The sequence below is a fragment of the Augochlora pura genome, chromosome 10, assembly GCF_028453695.1.
Source record: "Augochlora pura isolate Apur16 chromosome 10, APUR_v2.2.1, whole genome shotgun sequence".
NCBI lineage: Eukaryota > Metazoa > Arthropoda > Insecta > Hymenoptera > Halictidae > Augochlora > Augochlora pura.
This window is the reverse complement of record NC_135781.1, coordinates 13,758,659-13,778,381: the sequence shown is the minus strand read 5'-3', so window position 1 is coordinate 13,778,381 and position 19,723 is coordinate 13,758,659. Positions and strand designations below refer to the sequence as shown.

The window sequence follows — 19,723 nt, the reverse complement described above, 5'->3', positions numbered from 1 at the left end:
ATACGAAATAAATAGCAGACACCTGTAAGTGAAAGTAAGTGATTCTAGTTTTGTATTAAACAAACGTTAAATACATCCATGTCTGGAAAATATGGCAGCCTGTCGGGCGTAGATACAACAGCCAGGCTCAAAAAGAGCGGCGCCCGGTGGTATTTCACGTCGCTTCCACACTTGAGCGCAGTTATCAATTCGAGGATACCGAAAAAGATTGCCCAGTGGAGCAAATTCAGGATTACCATTCAGTCCGAGAATGTTGGTACAATCCTTCCATTCTTCCTTCCTTCCTTCCTTCCTTCCGCCCTCTTTTCCTTCCTTCCTTCCTTCCTTTCTTCCTTCATTCCTTCCTCCGTTCTTTTCTGGCTGCTTTCCTCTCGAAAGATCTTCCGCCCCGTATTATAGAGCCCCGCTACGTGAAATCGAGTCCTCAGAACATATTGGTTGGTACTGTTGAGGAGAGATGCAGCCTTGACTGCCGGGGCGATAGTGAATAGGAAAAAAAGGGATGCCGAGGCGGTGGGTTTCATTCAAATGAGATCTCCAACCTAGAGAAACGAGGATGGGCTGGAGGCGGAGAGGGTTACACGAGAGGGCAATAGCATAGACGCATGGAAGGTATAAGGTGAGTGCGTTGAAGAGAGAAGGTAGAGGCGGGTGGCTGGGCGGGTGAAAAAAAAGAAGCGAGATCGGCAAGCGTTGGTCTTCTCAAGTGTTTTTCTATTCAGAAAGGACTCGCATAAAGTTCTATATACCAAGTTCTATCCTATTCTATAGCGAGAACGTGGATACCCTATGAGAGTAGGGATACGAGACGAAGGAAGAGGTAAAAGGGGATGGCACTCTCATACCATGGTGCCGTTCATTGAAACGAATGGCCTTATCTACCTTCCTCCTTTTTTCCTTTTGTCACCCTCTCTGCCCCTCTTTCTCGAGCTCTGCCTCCGCAATTTCACATTTCTATTTCGCTCCTTCTCTCCACGCTCCTCTTCTGCCTCTGTTTTCTTCTGTCTCATGCTACCTTCTCTCTCTCTCTCTCGCTCTCTCTCACACTCTCTTTCTCTTTCTGTCTCTCTGTCTCTCTTGCTCTCTTTGGGTGATCCTCGAACGCCTCCGTTCACCCGGCACGACCTCTTCTTCCTCCTCCCCGGTTCCACTTTTCTTCTTTCGCCACTGTTCTGTCGTCGCCGCGAATCCTCCAGGATTACTTATCCTTCGCCGAAGGACGCTCAAGGCTCAACCTAAAGTATCATTTGAATAAACGCGGAGTTACTGCTCGGTGTTACGAGCTACGTTAGCGGCGCCGGCAGCGGGATAGGTGGATAGATCAATGGACGGATAAAGAGTGGTGAGCGGGTGATTGTATTAACGGGTTGCGATATCTCTGCGCGGAAACTATTAGCCTCCTACACACTCTCCCTTTCCCGCGGTCTTGTTACTCAGAGGAATGCGTGTTCGACAAAGTGCAATGTCTAGTCTGCTCTTTCACTATTCTATGCATTTATTTCTCACTTTCGCGACAATCTATTTGATCCTTCACTAATTTGCAAACTTTTAAATGAATTGGATTTTTCTGTCGACGTAATAGTAGGTGGACGAATGACATATGAAACGCACTACTTGTTCAAAAGCCGCGGAGATTGTGTCTAGTTCATGCAAGCATTAGGATGCAATGTTAGCATGTTCATTAATGTCTTAGTTAGTAAAGCGTATGTCATCACTTTTCCAGATAGAACTAACTTTCCCTCTACAACATGTCTTATTAGCTGCCATTCTATCAAATATTTAACTTCAAACAACACACTATTCGACAATACAGATAGTATCACACTATTTTCCGATAGGAGAGAGAAAAACCGTTGTTGAATAACCTCATGAAGATAACTGGAATACAAAAGGATTTCATATCTCTTAAAAGACACCCTATTTTTACATGTAACTATTATATTCAGATTAATATACCACCCTATAATGATACCTTGAGGGTTTCACTGTATAACTCAATAAATCATGATGTAAAACTGACACAATTATAATCTATAGAGATGGTAGCTAGACCGAAAACGCAGAACCGATGGGAGCTGATTTTTATTGTCCTGAATTAAATATCTTTTAATTCCAATTTCCTTATTTTCGCCGACATCCTAAACACAACTAAGGCTCTCCAAAATCCGATGTTTTAATATGGTTCAAGACGACGATAATAAACAAAATAGTTCATACAGGCGATGACTGAGGTTCAACATAAGATTGGTACTTTATTTGATACTGAGAACACGAATGAGGTTATACAATTGACAGATTGCCTATCGCTCGAAAACTTAACGCTATTTAAAACCAATTTATGTTACATTCGATACTTCAAACCAGAATGGAATCTACAAAACGCAGACTATTACGTCCTGTTCCTGCCAGTTAATTCGATTCCATGGTATTTTACAATTTACGCGATTAACCCCTTGCACTATAATAATGAGCCAGACTCGTGATATAGATTCCATGCTAAATCTAATAAATATGAATATTATTAATTTCTTCTACATCGAAATAAAAATAAATTCTTCTCTTATCAAAGTCTAGAAACAAAAGTACATAAATACAATAAAAGAAACAAAAATCGTCTGGTCCTGTTATTAAAAATATCATGGACAAATAAGTGTTAATCAACGCAGCGCGACAAGAATCATAGCGCAAGGGGTTACGAAAGTTAAACGGAAACGAATGAGCCACAATCTCCTTGACGAATTCGGCTGACCCGTGTATGCCGGAGCTAAGAAATTCCAAAAACGGGCTCTTGAAAATTGCAACACGGGCGTGCTTCGCTATTTTTCTGTTTCGAAAAGGGTGGGGGTGGGGCAGGCGAACGTCTCACAGACAAAATTCCTCCGGATGGTCTACCGCCGAAATTTATAGCCGCGCTTTCGAGGGCGATGTTTCACCGGCAAATAGCGAGCACTCAGAAAATGAAGGTGTTCGAGCGCGAACGCCTTGTAGCCGGTTGCCGCCGGTGCCGTGAAATATTAAAACACTCTTATCCGAATCCGTGCCCGCGTAATTTTCTTAAGCTCCGGGCTCTGTGCGTTGGGTAGATTACAGCGTCCGCCTTTTTAATAAGAGAAAAATGTTTGCGCGGGCGGGAGGAGGAGGAGGAGAAGGAGGAGGGGGGCACAAAGCCATAGCGAATCCATTGTGGGGAAGATCGTATTCCCGTCGGGGTTCGCTAACGGGTGGTGTTATTTCGTGCTGCGGCCAGGAGACACGGGAGCTCGCAGGATTTAAATATTTCAGGGTGCCGCGCAACCTTTTGCGCGCGTTCTCCGCGAAAAGAGCGTCTGCGAGCTCGGAACAGCGAGCTCGTTCAGCGAGGGGGGGAGGGGGTCGGCGGGTAGCCCGTTGAATTATTTCGTTGGGTCTATGAGCACGCCGAGAATCAGAGATCGGAAAAGGTACTCTCCGGCCAAAGTAATTCGTTCCGTATCGTGCAACCAGCAGGAAAAAAAGCATTAACAGAAGGTCGGTGGGGGGTGGGTGGCGGTCGGTCTGGAATGGGGATGGAGAGAAAGACGAGGGAGAAATGAACGCCTGACACGCGAACGTTTTAGCGGAACGGTGTTACCGAGACGAAATCGAAGGCAACCCTGTCATCCGAACTTCCGTTTCGTGTCTCGAATGAATAGATCGCCAGATTTGTATTGTTTTGCTGCCGGTACATTATTGTTTTCTCCATTCTATGGAAAGACCCGAGTGATTTTATCGCGTATTCCTTTACAATGTTTTTTATCGACGTTTTCTCGAAGATAAGGTTAATGAAAATCCATTAAATTTTATGTTCATTATTACTGTTATTATTAACCGTACGCCTCTCTTAAGCTTAAATCTAAAATCATTTTTCTGGTTTATGGTATATCTATTTTATGTGACAAAATGTATTTTATACTAACAATCTCACCGTTGAAAAGTTTTTAAATTTAAACTTTGTTAGCATAAAAATGATTTTGGAACGTGATAGCATAAGTTTAGCGGTGGTTCAGAATCACCCCTCGAGTGCAAAGGGTTAATACTTCTCGTAATCTCTGTCCATTTTTATTGCATCATTATCCAATCTTTGTTTATTTAATCCATTCAATATAGGTCAAAGAATCCACATGTGCATAAGAATAGCCAAAGACTCAGGTAATCGTGACGTAAAGAGAATGTATTAATAAAAATTAATGAAAATTAAAACATTCGCTTTATATCACGAGTATTTGAGTCTTCGACTATTAATAGATAAAACGGATAAAGATCGAATGAAAATGGGCGCAGATTATAAAAAGTATTAAGTGTGGCAGATTCATACGATTAATAATAGTAATAATGTATATAATATTTAATACGCTCTTATTAACCCGTGACTTCAACAAAATCGAACAGAATTCATGAACGTAAAGTCCATAGGGACGTTTCTTTACGTAAGCGAAATGAAAATGCTCCAAAGTTGAACAAATTTTCATTGCTCTGTTGTAAGCCTTCTAATTGTAATGATACAGTGTTTTAATTATAGTTCTTATACCGTACGTATGATTTAACCATTCGCTTGGATAGCTAACGGCGATTAAACGTTTCGCGTTGAACGTTTCACAGCGCGATCTTCCCCGAATAGCAATCAAGCAATCAAGTGTAGTCATTCGTAGCCCGTAGATTATGCTGTATAAGTTCTAAATTCCCGTTCATACGCAGACCGTAATACCACGGGAGCAAGTGGCTTCAATGTAGTTTATGATCAGCGAAAGTCCTGTAGCGTATAAATTTTGCATTCGTTTATGTGGATCGTAAAATTAGAAGATACTGACGCAAACGGCGTACCTTCCAGATGGCGGTGTCAGACGATGACAACGTGGACTGCGCTCTTTCGCGAGTTCGAATTAGAAACTACTGACGCACACGGATATCCCATAAATCACAAACCTCCCACAATAATGTACGAAATCCTTTATTGCTTACAAAGAGTCGCAGAATATCGCATCCAGCAATAATTCAATCGCGTGAAGGTAATCGATTTTCACTGAAATTAGAATGTACATGTTATCGGTTGAAGTACAGATAATAAATGAGACTGTAGGTTTTCTTTCGCATTAGAAAAAATGAATATATTGTATATTATAGCTCCTCTAATATATACTTTGCATAAGCAAGAAAATCTTAATTATACGGATATTTATACTATATGCGCTTCGTTACTTTACAAAGTTTGACTTCCTTCGTCCTAGAGCTCTAGAATGAAATAGAGTTAAATTCTTTATTGCGTACAAAAATGAAATTGTTCAACCTGTTGCAACTTTAATCTTTTAGGCACGGCTGGATTCTGCGCGAATGAAATTTTTTTAACTAAATTACCATTTTTCTTAATATATATATTTGGTATAGCTGTATATATATTGTTCTTAATGTATTCTACATATACACTTCCACTTTAATTGTTTACCTTAATAACTAATAATACAATTGAGTAAAGCACGAAACATTCACGAAAACCACTGTAATGGCGCGTCGTGTCTAAGAGGTTAAGAACGATTGTAACTATCAGTCCAGCAAACGACACAACTGTTCAAGAAACCAAAAGTCGGTATACACTTTACTTCCAGGAAATCTACAATAGTTTTAATATTCCAAGAGATGCAAAAAGGTTCGCTTAAAAAATAGTGTGAGTATCGCGTGCCACGAAGACGTTCCGATACAGGTCTACTCCAAAATTAGCGGGCCACGGGTCGCGGTCCGGTGAGAAGCTTAAAATATTCGAGCAGCGCGCATCGTGTCGCATAATTCCGCCGTTTGAGTAAATTGGCAGCGTTTGGCTCGTCAAGACGGCCTCGCAGCCTCGCCGCGAATTTACGAATTCAGTGGCGTTACTGTGGGGTGTGCTGGTGCGAGCACGAGCGTACTCGTCCGAGCAGCCACGATCCTAGGGATCCCATTCCGGAAGACAAGATAGGCCTGATAAATGTTGACGAATACGCCGGTCTCGGGCTAACATAGCCCGCGGCTCAACGCGCCAGGTGCTCCTCGCCGTAATGCGATTGACTTTATCTTCGGTAATCGCGTACAAGTGGAAAAGCGGCTCTCCCTCTTTTCTCGGTTCTCGTTCCTTTTTGCTCGTCGTTATCACTCTGTCGTCGGACCGCCCCACCACCGGCTCCCTAATAAAATAATTCTCCTTCTCCCCCTGGTTATTTATGCAGGCCAAGTGTGCCTGCCTCTCTCTCTCTCTCTCTCTCTTTTTCGTTCTCTCTGCCTCTCCCCCGTTTTTACACTTTCCTTCTTTCTGTCTCTTTCCATCTTTCTCTCTTTCTCTAGTCTCCTTTGAACCGCGGAGAAGCCTCTCCTGGTCGGTTCGGGGCCGCTAATGCGCCGAAGATTAACGGTTCCAAATCGCTTCTGCCTCGGGCCGAGTGTCAACGCCGGGAAAGCGCGCGATCGCACTAGATGGACCGTGTTCGCTTGTCGCGAACACTTGTGTTCTCCTTCCATCTTCCGGGACCCGGCGAGACCGGGCCGAGTGCACCGGCTCACCGCTCTTCGGCAAGCAGATCGTTGGGTGACCCGGTCGCTGAACACAGTATGCTAATCGCCGGCGGATTCGCAGAAATAGAATTGTTTAACCGGTCCAGAACGCGTCGTCGACGCCTTCGTTGGCTTACCGGGCTCCGATTTTTTCGGATCCGCTCGGATGGGAACAATAGGGCTGATTGAGTGAGACCGAGTGCTAGCTGCATCGAAGACAATAGCTTAGACACTATGCATTTTAGAAACTTAATCCTTAAATAAGTAGGCGAAATTTGGATCGATGCAGTGGAAGCGTTATGTTATGGTAAACTATTAAAATTGCTAAGGATCGAAATTTGGTTATAGAGGGTCCAATTATTTTAAAAGCTATTTTAAAAGTTGCAACATTGTAGGAACTTCAAATAATTGATCGGTGTTGGTTATTACTTTTGGAATGTTCGAATAATTGCGGAAGTTACAGAAGTGGAATCCTCTGTGTAACTGTAATCCTCTGCGTACGTAATCCTCTACGTCCGCATTCTGCAATTCAGAAGTTTCATAAGTTTAACATTTCTCAACATTCTAACAAATCTTTTCCTTGAAATTATTCACAAATATGTGTACGGTATACATGCACAATTCACTGTAAAAAGTAGTAGTATATCAGAAGTAATTATTTGACAAGTTTCAAACAATGATTATAAGAGTGTCCTCCTTTATGTATGTTTCAGTTAAAAAAATAACGATGACCTTTGTGTGTTTTTCAAGTGTACAAACACGAACAAAATAGCGGCACTAGATTACTAATCTAAATATCCATATAATTACTAACCTAAATAGAAAACAATTCGTATGGAACATTTTTTCAAATAACGAATAAGTCTGGAGATAATCGCGTGCACTGATTAAAATGGGACACCCTGTATATACCGCTTTAGCAGTAAACTCTGAAAAATTCATGTATTCTTCGGTGTGGAAGAATTGTAAACGTGTAATGTGATTTAGTATCCTTGTATTATGTCGTTAGAGTTCTACACCATCGTTCAGCACGCTGTACGATTATGAGCAACTATTTCCGTCTTTTTTTCGATCATTACCCGGTCATTCTGTAATTACGTTGTTCCTATTGCGCCGGGAACGGTTTAAGCCGGCCGCATTTTTCACTATTTCGGTGTATGCTAATTGCCCGTAATGTTAATTACATCGTGACGTTACGCAATGTAAAGTAATAATGCAGTTGTCACGAATGATTTATTGCCGCTACGTGTTAGCGAAATTCGTTGGGAACACGGATTCAACGGCGTTTAATGCACTGCATTTAATATTATTGTGTAGCCACGGAAATAGTTATTACCGTTGCGCAGCCACTAGATTAATATACCTCGCATTTGTATCGGGAATAATAAACTGACTCGTAAAGAACTCGACCGAAACTATCCCTCATGATAAAATTCGGAAAAATACTGTTAAAAAATGCATCGTTCAATTCCAAATTATGTATTTTTATAGGCTGTTCTACGGGAACCTAACTAGACAATTTCGTTCGTTGGAAAGTGAATAAAAATAATACTGATACCGTTAATTATAAATCAGGACGTGCCTTACATAAATATACAAAATCCGTAGTCTACCAATTAACGAGGCGTCTCGTATTTCCTAGTTAATGCAACCAACTGGGGGGCAACATGGTAAATGTAAAGTACTGGCACGCAGAGGAGGTTCTCAGTGCCAGCAGAAAATATTGTCAGCCCGCGATCGTAAGGAGCGCTTCAGGCTGTCTCTTCGCGAGATTCATATCATCGAATAGGATCAAGTAAGGGTAGAATGCATCGGCGGCGAATCCCCGCGTGAAGAATAACTTCAATCGAGGAACGATTAAATAAATGATGTCCGTAAATTTCCACGGGCCGAGGGGGAACGTTTTAAGGGTGTCTCCTTGTGAACGACGTAATTGCTTCCATCAATCCGCGGCGAGACAAATTAAAAGAGTATCGGTGAATGTGCCACGGCCTCCTGGATTTAACGACGATTTCGTGGTCTAAGAATATGGGTGCCAGCCAGTTAACGACTTCGATAAAATGTACAGACGAAGAGCAGCTTATTTCGCTAAATTACCAGCCCGTCGAGCAAAAATTATCGACGAAGTATTGACATTAGTACTTTAATCAATTTTCGAACCGTAAGAAAAATTTCCCTTCGAAAGCGGTTCAGGCAAACGAAAAGGAACTCGATTAAATAATCATCGAGCATAAAAGGGAAATTAATTCTGTTGGGCTTCGAAAAATTAGATTCGCCGACTGCGACGTACTCCAGATACACTCCGGGCTTCATTAGTGCCGCGCAAATAACTGCAACATTCAAATTGCTCGCCGTTAGTTACCGGCAAAGAAGGGCCGCCTAAATTTCCCGAGAATACTAATTAAGTATCACTAATTAATTCCGTAGGATGATGTAATTTATGCGAACAGCTCGTTACCAAACAGGTGGTATTCAACGGCTAATGACCTGGGAACACCAATAATTCATTGATTAACGCCATCTACTGAATAAACAATAAGCGCTCCACTTTGTCGTCTCCCTGATGCCGCGCGCCGTGGTCCGCACCCTCTGCCCCCTTCCCCCCTAACCATCACCGTTGCTACTCTTTTCCCATTAGGATATAACAATCAAATTTAATAATACACCGTGATAATTCATTACAGCCCTTCGCGGACGTTCGCTGAAACGATCCGAAGGAAATTTAATATTTTTCCAGGACGCCGCTAAAAAGGATTAACTTAATAAAAGGTCTCATTACTTCTTAATTGTGTCCAGGGTGTATCTCGATCGCGATGCTTCCGCTCCGAGGGAAAAACTCCGATTTATATTCAGCCTTGAGATTGATTTAATTGAGACGTTCCATCCAATTATTTGTGCTCCGGGATCCTGGCTCCTTTTCCGAATTTCTTCCAAGGATTATTACGTTCTTCGCGGCTGCCGGACCAGCGCTGACGCACAGTGTGGTCATGCAGGACAAAAGTATAAATATAAATATATATAATGTAATTAATATAACATGTATCGCTGGCGCACAATTCGGCTGTGCGGGATAAAAGTGTAAATATAAATATACATATATAATACAATAAATATAAAATATAAATATATGTAATATAATAAATATAAAATATAAATATGTGTAATATAATAAATATGAAATATAACAATTTATAATATATAATAAAATAAAGTGTTTGGGTTTTACATTTTCGTTCTGCAATGCTTTGTTTTTGCCGCACTGTGCAACGTCGCGAGAAAACTGTGTTTTTAGAGAAAGGATACCGTTGTCCAAACCTATCTAAGGATACTTCCAATAATGGCCGATCAAATGTTTAAACCACCGAATCTGTATTTTTCACAGCCGTTAAAATCGAACGTATTTTATCCGACGATTTCGTAGATTTCGTAAAATGGAAATAGATAGTACGAGATTATCTTTATCCTGGTATCCAATAAATCGGAAATGAAATTGCAGAAAATTCCTCAGGTGCAATACAATCTCTCAAGACAATCGTAAGAAACAAAAGTTAAGAATATAAAAAGAGAACATATTTGTTCTTCCAAGTCCAACGTTATTTTATCTAGAGAGATCTGTCTACTGAATGAACATCGTCCAGTGAATGAATATTTCCTTTACGACATGGAAAAGAACAATTATAATACTTCATTTATAATTATAATTTATACTAGTAATTCCATTACATGTCTACGTACAGATGTCATCTTCCAAAAATTTATCGATTTCATTTAATTTCATTCATCGTTTGACGCATTTTTCGCAAAATTTTACACCAAACATCTAAACATTGTTATATCTATCAAAAAACGCTAGTAAAGCTGCTAGCTTATGATAATATTATTCAAGCGATTAAGTAACGATTGTTTTAACAAATATGCAATTTAAATGGTCAATCACTGGACGCGGTCCTCTCGTGATTTTTATAATTAAATATTCATAGTATAGCAGCTAATTAAGAATATAATACTGCTCTGGTAGTAAAATGGAAAGGAGTTTAACTTTTTTTATTAACAGTGCTTATTTTTTCAATTTCACTGCTTCGGTGAAAAGTATTGCTCGTCATTTTCTATTACTCTTTAATATATCTAGCATCGGAGCTTTCGGACCTAATAAAAATTTCTGACAACCTTCAGCAATTTGTACCGGTGCAACCGTTTCCGAGTGCGTTGGTGCTATCCCTCTGACGAGAGGGCACCCTCTTGACCTCCTTTATAGGTATATATCAAAAGGGTGAGCTCTGGCCGCAGGCCAACATGGACACGCTCCAAATATATCTCACAACCTATCTAATTATACGCTATTTTATCCAGATCGTTCTGAAGACCTCGTCATGCGCGATAGGTACTTGCCTATTCGGTCGCGAGCGGTATTCGGCTTCGATAAATTGCAGATACGCCGTCGCGGTACTCCGTCAGGGACATTTTTCCTGCACACGATCGCCGCGTATTTTATTGTCTTTGCTTCGTTGTCTCGATCGTGTGATTAACATCGTAAAAAGCATACGTCTTTGGAAAAATTCAACTCTTATTTAACACTCATTCTTAAACTCCTTGATAGATCTCATAAATTAGCCCAGTATCCAGCAGGGTTTGAATTTCGCTATAACTTAACTACAAACTTTTACAAGTTCACTTTTACATTAACAATTTAATTCTGTTATAAAAGCAAAACTTTAACAATTACTTTGTGTTTGTTGGATGGTTATTAATGAACATTTATCACTCGGCAGATATTTTCAAAGAAAATGTGAAAGTTTATGCTACTTTTTAATCCATGTCATGCTACCTTTTGTATTTGTTTGATAATTCTGTAGGAACATTTATCACTCGGCAGATATTTTCAAAGAAAATGTGAAAGTTTACGCTACTTTTTAATCTATGTCATGCTCTCTTTTCATCCTGCGCGTCCATGCTGAAAACGAGAAGGTCGAATTTTAAAGCAGTGGAAAGATAATTGATGCAGACTATTCAATTTCGCAGAAAGACTCGCAGTATATTAATTGTCCAGTTCAGCGGATTATTCCATCGTTTCTAACTGTTTTTCTGTAGGATCCCCAGGTCCCTTTTCAATTCTGCAACCGCAGGATATTCTCCGGTTCGCATTTTACATTCTGTTTCAGACGCGGACGCGCCGGGCGATCGGAACATAGTTACTTTGCGGGCAGTGCATTTTCCCGCGGATAATGTATTTCGCTCGAACATGCTTCACCCGGTTTCTTTTTTAAACTGGCGTAACCATCGCAGATAAGGTCCCTCGTATACGTATAGAGAGAACACGCGCGCGTAGACAGCGTGTACACGATGCCCGCGGATTACAATAAATCTGCGAATGTATGATGTGAGTATAACCGCCTAAGAAATAGCTTGAAGGAAAAAATTTGTTCGCTTTACTCTCTGGCGGCCGTTGACTAATACGATGTGTTTTCTCAGCGCGGAATGAAATATTTCATACGGTGGACACAGCGCGCCAGGTAATAAATGACGCGGAAATGGCGATAAATTTTTAACCGGGAAGTGTATTTTACACGGCGAACGATGCAGTAGAGAAGACCATTAAACGTCTGGTAAACAATTGTACGTCGTTTGTTCTCTGTTTCCGTTTTTTTTCCCGCCCCCACCAATCCCTCCCCGCGCGGCGCGTCGTTTCATTAGCCGGCCTCGCCGCACGAACCTAAATCATTCTTCTATCCGAACGAATCTTTTATTATGCCCGCAGTCGATAAGGTATCGAATAGCGTCGCGGCGTCGCGGCGTCGCGCGACACCGGGCGGCTATGAATTTCCAGGCAGGGGCGAAAGTTTGACATCAGATATTTCTTAATTACACGCCGCGGCTTAACTTGTCAAGTGTGCGCAATTAATTTTCTACGGTGTTAAGCTAAGCCGGAGCTCTCACCCGAACGCACGCAGCGTGTTCATAAATGACGGGGATTACGCTCGGTACCGTCGACTTACATTGTTATCTAATAATTCTAATTAGCGTTAACGAACTTCCTCGTCGCGTACCAGCCGAACCTTCCACCCCGTGCCATCCCGTTCTCCCTCTCTCTCTCTCTCTCCCCTCCCCCCTCTCCAACCCCCATGACATCGAGAACTAGGAATCTCGAGGAGTTTACATTGTCAGTCCTTGGAACGCAACCTGAATTTGTTCAAAGCGACCGGCAATCAACGCGTTCGCTAACTGCTGCACGCGCAGAGATGACCTGCATTCTGCATTTTGCGTTGATAAGCTTACTTAACTCCTTGCTTCCGTGATTTGCCCCGAGCTTAAGCTGGAAAAGTCCCTTTTGTTTCCTGGAGATCTTAATGGCCTGTCGAAGCAAACTGAAGATATCTTATACATTATACTATGTTTAATTCATCATAAACTTAATGTAGGAACAGTCTTATTTTTCTTATATTACACACAATATTGAATTTTCTACGTAAAATAATTTTACAGAAAATGAACGAGGAGTGGTTTTATCGATTTTATTTCTTATGGTACTTTAAGGAAATGTCGCATATTGGGTCAGCTTAATTTTTCACAAAGCAACATATTCCTGTGTCAGGTTTTTCGAAAACCCTTTAATTTACATTGAAGATGAAACATTATGTTTTATGACTGACACTCCCCTTTCTGTAGTATTTTAATACAATTTATTTGAATGAAAAATTATCGATTAAAATTTTAGTCGAGTATATATCCAACGAAATACAAATTTATCTAAATAAAAATATATGCGAATAAGATTTTGTTCGATTAAGTTATTCGAATAAAGTGTTATATGATTAATTGATGAGAGAATTATCTGAATATATGCATAGAGTAACTTATGACTTGTAGGAAATAATCGTTGCTCGAATAAAATATTCGACTAGAAAGACTTCGTTCGGACAATTATCTTATTATATCTGTCAAGCATTGTTTTATCATTTGCGAAGAAGCTTAGAAATGCAACAATTTCTCCATCAAACGAATTCTCTCCATTATTACCAACATCGAAGAACAAATAAAGTCGAGGTATCTTGAGAAGTGTGGGAGTTAATTGAGAGTGAATTACATTTAATAACATTGTGCACTTTGATATGTACGGCGTGAGTCTGCCTCGATCTTATCATGCGAATGGCTTAAAGATGTTAATCCCAGCGTAGAAGGTTGAAGGAGCCGATGGGATCTCTGTGTTACATCGTTTTAATATGTCATAAAGAAGATACAACGTGTTAATAACATCTCAGTCACTTCAGAAAATGTATTAACATACGAGAGCGAAGCAGATCGTTTCTAGTATATATTTTCCGAAAAGATGGCACAGAGAATACCAAAGGTTTGCATATTCATTCTCCCTAAAGGACGGATTGAATTTTCTTCGTGTGAAAGCGAACGAGTATTTTCAATTGTACTTATTGCGGTGTTCTATGACGGCGTTTAAAAGTCTATGGTAATTTTGAGACATTACCGAGCATTCAGCTGTCTATTCCCAGGCTTCGCGGCGGGGTACGCGTAGAATCCGAAACGGTTCGCGTGCTTCGGTGTTTCTAGTTTGGTTCACAAAAGGTCTGGGCTGCTTCGAGAGCGGCTATGATTCTGAACGAGGAAGAGGGAGATAAGACCCTCGCGATTATTCACCGCTGAAATTCAGTTCCTCGCGTTCAGCAATTCCACGGGCCGGCGGCCTGCGGGGGGAGGTTCAGCGAAAACTCTCCATAGCGACTGATTTGCTAAAATTATTCTTTAGGTTGGAAGTAACGAGCGCGGTGTTGCCGATAACCGACAGGAAACGGCTACTCGTAAATTTTCCCTCGTATCATATGATTCACGAAATGGTCTGGTAGTTTCATTATGTTCTCTGTAATTGGTGACTCGGCCGGGCTACGGTTCTGAAAATGGACCCTCCTTTCGCCAAGATAACGACCGATAATAAATCATCTTTAACGAAGAGTTCATCGAAGGAGCCGCCATTATCACCCTTTCGCCCCACTCCCGCTCGCGCCGGCACACTTTTAATAATATCGGATCGATCAGATTTTTAGTAACATTCTCGTCGTTCGCCGACTTTATTAATGCCGCGGCTCCCCCTTTTCGCGAACTCTCATAAAACACCGCATAAAGATATGCCGCGCGGATAACACGAGATTGCATAGAATGCTCCAGTCTCGTTGGAATAATTGCGTGCTGCATGTTTTAACAGCGGTCCCGATGAGATTGAGAATCAATATTGAACTGAATTTCGAGCAACGTTGTGCTCAGACATTGTCGCGGGCTTCCACGCCCAGCGAAATCAAAGCATTAGCAATTCATCTCAAATTCAGAATCGAATTAAAAATATCCGAGCAAACGCGCCCTCTGCAATTTTAATTTCATCATTGCTGCGAAATCGCGAGTGGCTATGTAAATCCCAGCTGCAATGGACTGTTTTTGAACGGTGGTAATGAAACAGAGGTTTTCTGTCAATAGCAAACCGAAAGTGCAAAATCTGATTCATTCTAACACTTGACTTAACGCTTCCTATGTCACGTTTACTACATACGAGTGGCATTCATTTTTACTAGGTTTCGATATTCGGGTTTGTTGTTATATATTCAAAGTTTCGAGTATAGGACTCCTAGAAGTTAATTCTCTGATTTATTAATTATACGACTTTGTTATTGTGGCGATTTGTGGGGTTGTTATTCGACGCTTAACGTGTTAACGCTTTGCACTCAAATGGCGTCTCTAAGGCGACACTTTAGAAAAAAAATTGTAAAAAAATATTGTAGCTAAAAAATTACTACACTATTTTCTAAAGAATTTTCACATTATTAAATTTGTCTGTATTCGATAAATTGTCAAATACTCGAGGTCATCAATAAGCGTACATACGCTCAATTTCATGCATATCAAATAAAAGCAATCATACTAAATAAAAATACAGTAAGTTGAAGCAAATGTCTTCATTTTTTAATAATAATAGTTTCGAGTACAAAGGGTTAACACCTTGAGTGCTACCATACCTATACGCGTGCGATGTCATTATTTGTCCAAATCTGAAAATTAATTTTCACATCTCCTTAATTTCGTGAACATATGCGAAACATAAAAACATTAAGGAACTGATTCATGTTATACAATTTACCCTTCTGCAATTTTAACTTATTTAAACGAAATGTCTAATTTTATTTCCTCTCATTTTTTAGATTATTGGCATGATAGACAAGGTGTTAAGTATCGCGTATGCTGATAAAGTTTATCGTGCTAGCTATGTTATAATATTATCCCCTTGCATTATAATAACGAGTCAGACTCATGATACAAATTTCATGAAAGATCTACTAAATACGCGAATATTATTAATTTATTTTAAATCGAAATCAAATTTATTCTTCTGTCATCAAAGTCCGAGAACGAAAGTACATAATGACAATAAAAGAAACAAAAATTGTCTGGTCTTATTAAGGGAAATGTTAAGGACAAATAAGTGCTAATCAATGCAGCGTGAAAGGAATCGTAGTGCAAGGGGTTAATAATATTATATATTATATTATATATATTATCGCCCTCTCGGTGCGACGTGACAAAGATTTCGACTAAACTATAATTTTTCATTGTTGCAGAGAGCCTCAGAGAGTACTTCACCAAATACGGAGACATCACAGAAATCATGGTTATGAAGGACCCCACCACACGACGATCCAGGTGAGTCAAACCACCGCGAGTGTCTTCGATTTATCGCGAAAAACACGTGCCGTGTATTCAATTGTTCCCATCGAGAGGTTTTATGCACCGTGGTAGCATCCGCGAGAGGCATCCTGTTTTAATCGTCGCGCTGGCGCGAATATTCGCGATCGCTTATCGCTCTGCGGTTTTATGGAACGTCGTTCACTTTGATCCTGAGTTATGGGGGCGTATGACGGTCGACCAAAGATTCCTAGACCCCTTATTAGTCGCGGCGCAGCATTCTGCGTTCGCGTGCGCGCCTTTCCTCGCAGAGAGAGACATGCGCAATGCGTTATGGTCCTGGGCATTATGCTAATCGCATTTAAAATTAGAGTCGTCAGAATAACTCAGTCGATCGATGCGATCGGCCAGTGATTTATCGATAATAAAAATGATCGGGCACGAAGAATGATTGCGGCTCTTCGTCTTGTAGAGACACTTAAATACGAACCATTAAGTGAAATTGCATGGATTGCATTTATGCTAATAATATATCTTTCTTAAAACTAAACTTACAGTACCGGTTAAAATGACTGGATTCATATTTTTTAAGTTGTCTGTGATTGGTTAGCCGCTTACTTGTTTGCCACTCCCACTAAGCTCCGACGACAAAGTGGGGTCGGCGCATCGACCAATCAAACGTGTCTAAGAACGTATCTAGAACCGCGTCACATGACTGAAATGTACTTCATAATAAATTTTTATTTCACGAATGATCAATTTTGTTTCAGTGTTTTTTATATTTCTATAAATATCGTAAAAATATCCGTGGCAAGCTAGATATTTTATATGAATACAATTTTTTGTAAAAGATCAACGATCAAATATTTTTTATGCTGCAGTGTTTCATTTCTAGTTTTTACATTCAACGTTGAATCATCGGATTTTACGTGGTAACTTTGGGTAACGCGCTTCCGGACCTTTAATATCAATTGATACGTCGTAAACCATCGAGACTGCTGAAATTTATAGCCGAATACAGCAGCGAAATGTAATATTGAGAATCAATCCAAGAAACTCATCTCGTCGGCTCTATCCCGAACTTTTTCACGAGGCTCCTGAAACCAGAAATAAAATGACCGAGCAGGAAGAATCGCATCGTTACGCTAACCGGGAATTCTCAGATTTCGAGATACGTAATTGTCAACCCTATCGTAAATTTAAGAGTGAAGTAGTTCTTGGGAATTTCAGTTTCTGTTATTGGCACTGGATGAAACTTATGATACTATAGTGGCGACAGTTTCCGGAACATTTTTATACACCGACGTCAATGGTCGTAAGTCTCGTTAGCTTCTCTTGTTTCAATAAGAATAAGGTCAGAAACTATACTTTTCTTTCTTTTAATTGGTTTATTTAATATTGCTTCTACTTAATAGTAATTATCGACTACTTGCGTATAATAGGATAATTTGTGCAATATATTTTGCATTAAATTACTATTATTATTGTATTATCTTCCTAAAGTTTTTTTAAAATTATAATTATTCTAAGTGTAAACAAAATTAGAATCAATTGAAAAGCTATTTGCTACAGAATCTCTCAGCAATGCCGGAAAAACCTCATCGAACGAAATGTGATGGACGATAAATAAAAAAGAACAAATTAAATAGATTGTTCTTTAGTATAAAAATTCATTCCTGAGAGTTTAAGTTACTGTATAATCTCGCTAAACAATTTGAATTCTTCTAAATATGGCTGTTGGAGTTTCAACGATGACAAACATTATATTTTCGAAACAAAATTATGTTGTGTGGTTGGGTGGAATAAAACACTTGTGTAGTGTAACACTTGTGTAAATAACTATATATAGAGAAGGTTGAGAGGTGCGGTGAAAGAAATATAATTACATATACCGATAGACGCAGGATACGGATAACACGGACTGCACAGAAGAACTGGTAAGCTAAGCGACAGTACACATTTTTGTGCCTAGCATATTGGGTTGACAACTGTTGGAAATCAGGCCTAATAATCTAATCGATAATCGATGTGCCCCTCCTATACCCACGACACTTCGCGTTTTTCGTTTGTTCTCCATCGCGTGACGTCCCTTCTTTTGTCGTTCCTTCTTCTTGTTCAGGCCTTGCTGCGGTGAGCACGTGCGTCCCGCGTGCTCGATACAGTTATTATAATTATATTATCATATATATGTATAAATCAAATATATACATATCTAACAACAACTAAGTAATTACGGATTCAAAATAAAAAGGAAAATTCAATTCTTTTGCTTAAAAATATAAGTTTATTCAGTTAGACAAATCAATTTTGACACTGCCTTTCTTTCGAGGCTTCATTTTAATATACTATATATAACATAAAAATCGTGCTTGCAATGCTTGCTTTTTTGGAAATAATGTAATAAAATATGTGTGCAACGCGCGCCTTGTCCTTCTATCTTCAAACTGTAATAAAAACGAAACTAAATAATTAATCGGTACAATTTTCTTACTAAATTGAAGGTGGAAGTCCAAACAGCCAGAAAACAATATAGATCAGATGCTTTCATCCTGCCTTTTTGGATATAATACAATAAGATATGTCTAAAATGCGCTTCTTGTCCTTCCATCTTCAAACAATGATAAAAAAACGAAACTAAATAACTAATCGATACAATTTTCTCACCATATTTCAGATGAAAGTTTAGACAGTAACAAAACAAGATTTAACTTAAATACTTTGAACACTGTAATAAAACAAAAGAACGTGCTAAGACCATCTATTAACAAAATCCGCAATCACTTAATTGCCAACCAAATACCATCAGGTATACCTGAAGTATGTTCCGTACTTTGGATGAGGAGGTTTTCACAAAATGTAGACATTCGTCGTTTTGCTTAATAAATTAGAACTGATATCTATTAGTTTCGTGAGAGATCGCGGATCGTCGTCGATATCGCGCGAGAAGCGGTTGACCGGCTATCGAGAATATCTCGGCGAATGGCTAATCGAATTCCAAGCCGGCTGATAACCTATTTTCGAGTCGTTCGGCCTGTTTATGATAATGTCCCGCGATTCGGAGGGATAGCAGGCACGAAATCCGCGTGCACAGATGCGAGCGGACTATCTGCTGCAGCAAGCGGCGAGTTGGTAAGTGCGATGCATCTGCGGTAGATAGCGAAAGGAAATAATGGGCGCTTGGGATCGCTTCGTGGCGCGCAGGTAAAGCTAGCTCGCATTCGTTGTCACATTTATCTGGCTGATAAGTCTATTCTTGGCCAGTGCATCTGGGCCTACCATCTTCAAATACGTTGCGCGTGCTGGATCACTATAAATGCACGCGTCATTACTTACACTTACGTTATGTATCGCCTGGGGTTCTGACTATCCTGGATTCAGTACTTTCTGCCAAGACTTGAATGAAATACAACAATTATTAACATTTTTAGACTGTTCTGGTGTAACAGTTAATTTATCACCGCTACCATCTCTACTCTAAGAAAACAATTATAAATTTACTGAAATTAATATTCCA

At 39.9% G+C, this 19,723-nt stretch overlaps 1 protein-coding gene across 2 annotated transcripts in view; it reads left to right on the top strand.

Moving 5' to 3' along the window:
• Rbp6 (RNA-binding protein 6) overlaps positions 1–19,723 on the top strand; it is an 895,262-nt gene that overhangs the window by 253,527 nt on the left and 622,012 nt on the right. For both annotated transcript variants that reach the window (XM_078192887.1, XM_078192889.1), the window contains exon 2: positions 16,146–16,227. In XM_078192887.1, coding sequence (XP_078049013.1) covers positions 16,146–16,227 — 82 coding nt within the window. The remainder of the gene's footprint in view (positions 1–16,145; positions 16,228–19,723) is intronic.